General features: G+C 45.6%; 1 protein-coding gene across 6 annotated transcripts; it reads right to left on the bottom strand.

Moving 5' to 3' along the window:
• Positions 1 to 224: 224 nt before the first annotated feature.
• On the bottom strand, positions 225 to 7,242 carry LOC138105654 (protachykinin-1-like). 6 transcript variants are annotated; one of them, XM_069005770.1, is made up of 6 exons: positions 6,598 to 6,738; positions 6,271 to 6,408; positions 6,043 to 6,139; positions 5,388 to 5,411; positions 3,674 to 3,727; positions 225 to 1,442 (listed from the first exon to the last, which is right to left on the bottom strand). In XM_069005770.1, the coding sequence occupies exons 1-6, from the start codon at positions 6,736 to 6,738 to the stop codon at positions 1,393 to 1,395; spliced, it is 504 nt and encodes a 167-aa protein (XP_068861871.1). In that variant the 3' UTR covers positions 225 to 1,392. The 6 variants fall into 6 exon arrangements, with proteins under 6 accessions (XP_068861871.1, XP_068861873.1, XP_068861875.1 ...); XM_069005772.1 differs by lacking the exon at positions 6,598 to 6,738 and adding an exon at positions 7,226 to 7,242 and having other exon boundaries at positions 227 to 1,442; XM_069005771.1 differs by lacking the exon at positions 6,598 to 6,738 and adding an exon at positions 7,151 to 7,229 and having other exon boundaries at positions 228 to 1,442.
• Positions 7,243 to 7,564: the final 322 nt, after the last annotated feature.

The following is a 7,564-nucleotide window of genomic DNA, read 5'->3' as shown; positions in this document are numbered from 1 at the left end:
CTAGCTGAAAGTGGGATCTGTTTTAAGCATGGGCAGGCTTACGTGCTGCTTCTAACCTAGCAGGAGTGAGGTCCTGTACCCACCTGCTCCTACTGGGGGGAGATGTGATGATGCCTTAGGTAACCTTGAAAACAGAGGTTTAGAAGTTCATTTCCAAAATGGAAAACAACAAGCAGTGAGTCCCTTTGTATTAAATTTAGCTTGTATACACTGTTTTTATTGGTGATTCATCTGCAATGAAAGTTTGCATCATAGCATCAGAGAAGTACAGCTTGCAGCAGGGGGAAAGAAGATAGAACTCCAGCTGCCTTAGCATCTGGTGAGATGGATATAGCGTTTCAGGACTATCCTGGATATATAGCAATCAGATATTTTAATTAAAAAGATAATTACAGTCACTTTTTTTTCTTTTATATTGCATGGATTCACACCAACAGGTGCTTTATTATAAATCTGAGGGACAGAGTTTATTAAGAGCACACTTTCAAATAATAAACCTACAATATTGGATTAATTCCACAGCAAATTATTCCCCTTGGGGCTGGGGGATACATTATGCTCTTTCCATTCAGTCAGCATGCTTCATGACTTCCGTCGGGCTTAGAAGGGACGGCACCTTGTGTGACCTGGAGCAATCCCAGGAACTCCTATCTCCAGTAACAAATCCCTCAAACATTCACTAAATACACATGAGAAGCCTCCCTGCAAAAAGAAAGCATTAATTTGATATTTCTTTCCAGTCTCAGACCACTGTTGCTTGGATCCAAATCTCATTCCAGACCAACATGGGAAATAACTCCATCACTTTCACCAAAGGAAGTATGTTGCAAAAGCCCCAGAGTAGTTTTTATTTAAAATGTTACTATCATAAAATTCCAGACTATGAAATTAAGACCTTGGACTCCCATTCAAACATTACCCATCCCCTTTTTTAAAATATATTGATAACATAATCACAGAACATAAAACATGCTGCAATGATACAAATATATTTTTTGATACAGAAATTACAGTACATTATAAACCATGAAAACAAATTGAGGCACTAGACTGAACATCAGTTCTGGTCTGCACTAGCTGTGAAGCTGATAGACTCACTTCCAATGGACAAAAGAATACTTGCTTTTTTAGTAAACATAACTTTACAGGTCATATCAAACAATGTGCTTTGTTGTGAGACATCACCAGGGTCGCTGGTCCTTTCAGAACCACAACACACCTACACAACAAGTATCACTGCCACAATATGAAAAATAATAGTTTTATTGAATGTACAACTCAAAAAACCAAACCCCTTCAGTTATTAAATAAATAATTATTTCATACAGTGGTTAGTTTATATTACACTGCATTAGAACAAATGAAGTTTAATAAATAACGCACAGGAATGTCTCATTTACGCCTCTGTTCGTAATTCTGTGCTATGCTCCCTTCAGAGGACCCTGCAAAAAAAGAAGCAGATTGAAGCACAAGGTACAGCCTGGCATAAACCCCAGCAAGCATGAGAAGTGTCAGTCAGAGACCTGCAGCCAGCTGGGGCATCACCAGACCCCAGCGGCATGTTTGGAACAGAGACCAGGGCTCCTGGCGCAGCCCTGAGCTGCTTTGATCTGGCTGTACCTCTCCGACTACACTGTCCTCCAGGAGGCTGAAGGTCTGAGCAGTGTTTTCTACCTTTTGTCTGCTGAGCTGCTTGAAGCACCATTATCTCAGAGCCACTTTACATCCCAGTAATTCATCTAAGTGATGGGATCTGAGCATTCAGGTCAATTTGTGGTAGAGGCTTTCTGCACGGACATATCCACCTTCATTCCAGTACCATCAGCTCTTTGAAACTCTCCCTGTCCACAAGCCCTGAATGCAGGGATAATTTTACTATTAAAATGCAGCAGGAGCCAAGCTCCTCAGATGTACTTAGACTACCACATCGACTAGCTGCAGGCTAAATTAGTCATAAGTAACTTATTTTATGTTTAGTAGTGGTAGATCTCTCCTTCTTGTTCTTTTAAAATGAGAGCAAAACCTAGAGAGCCCTTCTTGAGCAAGGCTGTCCCCAAACCAGGGACTGAGACATCAGCACCCCCTTACCCTGCTTTGGCACATGAGGCTGCAAATCAGCATCCTGCTCACACCCAGAGGGACAACGTGAACTCCTGCACATTGCCAGGGTGCTCAGGGGCTTTTTGCAGAAGAAAGCCACAGCATGGAGTGAAGGTGGGGCCCAATTAAATATCTTCCAAAAGGGAGAAGTGAGGGTAGTCCTAGCACTTATTATTCCTGATCTTGCTTTGATTACACAGTCCTTAGGACCGATCTTCTCCTCTAGTGGAGCAGAAGCAGCTTCTTAGGATTTCCCCCTCAAGGAATCAGGCGGAAAAGCTGTGAATTCTAGTTTTACCTGTCAGACAGGTATTGCATAGTCCAACAGAGTAAAACATCATTATTCCCTTTTTGTTAGAAATATCACATAACAGTATCCTCACTATACCAGCAATTTTGAAATTACAGCAGTAAAATCTTTGCATTTTTAAAAACATTTTCTGTACTTTACATTCTCATATTAATGTAAATGTAATCCCAGTGGAAACCAACCCAAATTTATTACTTACAGGCTATTTGCTTTTGTGATAGCAGATGTATTTACAGGTATTATGTATTTAATAGCTATTGCCACCACAGAAAATTGTACAAAATTATTCATGATACATAGCAATTTGCAAAATAATGCAGAGAGCAACATTACTAGTCTTGAAGGGGGTTTAATTGAAAATAAGTTACTGACAACCATAACTGCAGAACATAGATCACAGCACGTATCCACATAATATAAAGGTGTCAGCTAGTAACTTAACTTTTATCATCCATTTAATGAAACAGTGAGAACTATTTCAGAGACATTAAATACATATTAGGTTTTTTATTTTTTAAATTCTTATCCTGGAGAATCAACTCATACTTTATGTTTCACAGTGAGGGATTTCCTCAGTACGGTCCTATAGCACAAGGAAGGTAGAGCTATGGGGAGTCTCCGGTATCCCAGAGGGCTTCTACACATGAGGGGAGAAGAGAATTCTGCCCTGCATGGATGCTGTGGGAAAATAAATTCACAGTATCCACTCAGAGTATAAAATACTTTAGGTTAAGTGAAAAGCTGGAAGATGCTGTGAATGTTTAACAGCCTGATCTGCAGAATGAGCTGGTGTTAATGGCAAAGTTCTGTTCTTTCACCTTCTACTCCAAATGTTAGGAATAATGGTCTCCAGAGAAGATATCCCTTTACCTGATGAGATCTGGATTTAGACCACAATTTTAAATGACCCTTGCATTTTCAACCTCCAAATTTTTCTTGATATGTCAGTAAAATTTAGGGGTTTCTCTTTCATTAGCACTTTGGGGACTAGCAGAACATACAAAGACAGGGCAGTAATGAAAGTGCTCTTGGGAATTCTACCTGCGCTCGCCTGCAGCTCAGACCAGCCTGGTCATTTCAAGCATTGGAGTGAAGGGAACTCTGAAATATCTTGGGTAACAAAGAAAACCCAGATTCTTTTTCAGAGAACTCTGGCTCTGCACTACATAAAGACTGCTTCTTCCATCCGCTGGGAGAGAGAGAAGAGGCAGCGGAATGAAGAGGCTGTGTATCACTAAGTATCAGATTTAGTCAAATACATACCAGAATTTAAAGATCTTTTGCCCATAAGTCCAACAAAGGAGTCTGTTTTATGTCCTGAAAAAATATATTTAGGGGTGTTTTAATACATTTTAACTAGTCAGGCTTTTAAAATAACAGGTTCTTGCAAGGAAAGAAGACAGGCTCCAAAACTGTTTATCTCACAGACCAGTTGTTCACATCACTCAGACAACAGAGAACAAACATCAGTCTGACTAATCAGACTAAACAGGATAGACCAAGGCACAGGCCAGTTAGTGGACATCTTCTCATTAGCTTAGACAGACCTTTGGTTTGGGTTTTTTTTTTAAAGTGTTATGGAAAAACAGTGGCCACTAACAGATTCTTATTTCTCTGCCCATACAATTCCTATTGATCTGAGCAAATGCACAAGAAGGCAGTGTCTTGGTATAGCCTGCATCTGCACGATGCATCTCTTCTACCTGTTGTTTTATTTCTGTAACATGGAAGAAAAACCTCCCTTGCAGGTCAGGTGGAGCCTTTACTGGAGAAGAAGCCAATGGGACTCTATGTCTCGACACATCTGAGCTAGACAGTCTGGCTCTATTTTTGGAATATTTATAAGTTCAGGTATTACCTTCCTGTCCATTAGTATTTCTCAAGGCACTGGAAGTGTAGAGGATAAATTAACTCCAAGTTTAGGCCTACAGTACATACCAGGTTATAGTAGTAGCTATAGTTTCAGATAAGGAAGGAAAATGAACTGTTGTTCTTTATCTAAACCGGCTTTTGAGACAAACTTAGAAGTTTCTCTTTGGAAAGAATTTTGCTTGGAGAATTCATACACAAAGCAAGATCCTCAGACCTCACGTGTGTTAATTCAAGCTGAAGCAGTTTCAGAAAACTAATTTTTTACTTTAGTCAGCAGATAATTTGGCATGAGCTTTGTATCAGACTCTTTATTTGGTTTTCCAGTACATAACCCTAGAGAAAGCATTTCGTGGATAATAGAACACTGGAACAGTTGTTGACCTCTGTGGACAGAGAAGGTTTCACAGAATGCAAGATCATTTTTACTTTATAAAAATCTTCCCGTTTCTCTATAAACATCATGAGATAATTTCAGAAAATAAAACTAGCACTGTGCAGAGCAAGGTACCACCACAATGCTGATACCATCTCCTGCTTGGTGGTACACAAAAGCAGAGCAAGGCACACTTATTAATGGGAAAAGATATGGCTCTTCCTATGGCAGCACATCATCAACCAGCCCCTACTGTGAGCAGGGGTCTGATTCCCAGCCAGGCAATGCTGAGAGCACAGATACAATGTCTCACATGTGAGGACATGGGCGCTCCCATGAAAGCATTCCTGGGGGTTTGGGAATTCGGGAATTCATTACTCTAATTTTCCAGATTTTGCCATCTTAATTGCTCCTCTCAGAGTCTGGCAGTAAGCCTGCCTTGCCGATGAGAAAGGCTTACAAAATCCCCCCCTTGGGAAATAAGAGAGAGCTGCAACATCCACACATTAATATGGATTGAAATCTCAAAGCTTGCAGCAGCTCAGATGAGATACAGCCTCACAGTGGCACCGAGGGGGAGGTTTCAATTCTTTAACAGATCATTTCTCCACCAGTGGTGCTGCCAGTCCCTAGCTGAAACCAGTCACCTTCTAAATAAGCCAGTCAAATACAATATTCTCTATTTGAATATCTTCAATGATTACTTAAAATATTTGTATTTTTTAAACTTACTTTTGTGAGAGATCTGGCCATATCCTGATTGGAAGAGGAGAGGAAAGAGGAAAAAAAAAAAAAAAAAAAAAAGAGTTGTTAAAAAAGGATTGGCATATATGTATGATGCTACTGCAATGCTTTGAAAAAAATCAAACAGAAAACCAAACCTATGCATATTCCACTTAAGGGAAATTAAAGTGATGGTTTACAACTGCATTTTTCTTTGAAGAGACTACAAAGACTTGTTTCAGCTTAGCCCACACAATTTAGATTAGTTTAGCTTCAATTTCTTAGATCAATTCTTGGTGCAGTAAACACATAGAAAACATGACAATAATTGTATACTCAACCCATTTCCACACTTGGGTCATTCAGTGGCATGTATGCTGATCTACGAGTTATCCTGCTATTCCTTACTGGGATTTACATGCTGTAACTGGTGCACACTTAAGAATTTAAAGCCCTCTCTTTTCCAATCGGTGAGTTTATCTCATATAAAACTTAAAAGAAACAACCAAACAAAAAAGCCTAAACCCAAACTAGCCTCATGGCGGCTTATGAAAAAGATGTAACACATTAAACCCGAGAGATAACCGTGAAAAGTTTGGGCAGGCGCTGGGAGAAGAGGCGTGCGGAGAGGCTTGAGCAGCAGGCAGCCCCCCGCCCCGCTCACCGGCATCCCGCTTGCCCATGAGGCCGAAGAACTGCTGGGGCCGGGGTCTCCGGGCCATTCTCTGCAGGAAGTGCTCCAGGGGCAGCGGCAGCTCCTCCTACGGGGCGACAGCGGGCGGCGCTCAGTGCGAACCCCCCACTCAGACCCGCCCGGGGCAGTGCCCGGCACCGCAGAGCCTCTGGCACCGAACCCCTCGCTGCCCCACCCCGCGGGGCCGCCGGGGCTCACCTTCGCCTGGTCACTGTCGGACCAGTCGGACCAGTAGCTGAGGTCGTCCGTGGTTCCCATCTCCTCGCCCAACGCCTGCGCCGAGGCCAGGAGGAGCACGGCGAAAGCCAGCGGGAGCCTCATCGCCGCCTCGACGTCCTGTGGGGGCAAAAGTTGGAGCCCTGGCAGCCGGGGCGGGCGCGCACAGCCCTGCACGCACTCTCACACAGCCGCCCCGGGGTACACCTGGGCACACCCTCCCTCTCACGGATAGCCCCACACGCGCCGAGTTACTCCGGCACCCTGCCCCGACTGCTATAGACCCCTCTGGATGCGCACACCCCCCACCTCTACTGGACTGGCACACAGCTCGGTGTGCACCCCAGCGCGCAGACACACAGACACGCACAGCCAGCGGTACCCCTCCGCACACGTACATACAGGGGAAGGCAAGAACACACCCTCACATGTCTGTGTACACCTAGGCATTCACACTTTCCCAGATATACACACCTAGCCAGATGCATCCCCCTCGTACACGCATCCAGCTACACAGGCATCCACTTACAAACTCATACAAAGAGCTACGCACCTTAAATGCTCACACCCATGTACGGACGTAGCTGTCCACACACACACAGAGACGCATAGCCAGAGGTGCGCACTCATCCCTTCGCACATCCGGACAGGCACATAAGGACAGGCACAAAAACATGCTGGCACATCCAGGGACACGCACGGGCAGACACACAAGCGCGTATAGGCACCCCCACCCCCCGCATAGAGGCACACACACAAAGACCGGGACAAAGAAGTACACGCGCACAGCCGCTCACAACCACAGGACAAGCGGACCCCTCGCACACAGGCACGGCCGGCCGGGCTCCTGCAGCGCACGCACCGTCTGCAGCGGGGAGGCGGGCGCTGTTCGCCGAGCGCATTGGCCGGCCGCAGGAGCGCTCCCCACTTTATATACCTGGAGACGGGGAGGGCCGAGGCAGCCTCATTTGCCTAAATGCAATTACCCCCGGTTTTATCGTCCCAGCCCCGTGACAGCCCCCGCCCCGGCGAGCAGCCCCCGCCCCCGGCTCCCGCGGCGCCTCCCGGCTCTGCCCGGGGCCAGGCAGTGCGGGGCGGCCGGGCGGCTCCCCCCGCTCCCCCCGCCGCTCCTCCCGCCGCAGCTCCGCGCCCTCGGGGCCGCCCCGCACCGTCCGCGGCAAAGGCGCGTCCCGGCGGCCGACGCGGGTGCGGACGTGGGGTGAGGGTGTGGATGTGGATGCGGGATGCAGGTGCGGATGTGAGGGCGCAGATGCCG

The sequence above is a fragment of the Aphelocoma coerulescens genome, chromosome 2, assembly GCF_041296385.1.
Source record: "Aphelocoma coerulescens isolate FSJ_1873_10779 chromosome 2, UR_Acoe_1.0, whole genome shotgun sequence".
NCBI lineage: Eukaryota > Metazoa > Chordata > Aves > Passeriformes > Corvidae > Aphelocoma > Aphelocoma coerulescens.
The sequence above is the reverse complement of the archived record's forward strand: the minus strand, read 5'-3'. Positions and strand labels throughout refer to the sequence as shown.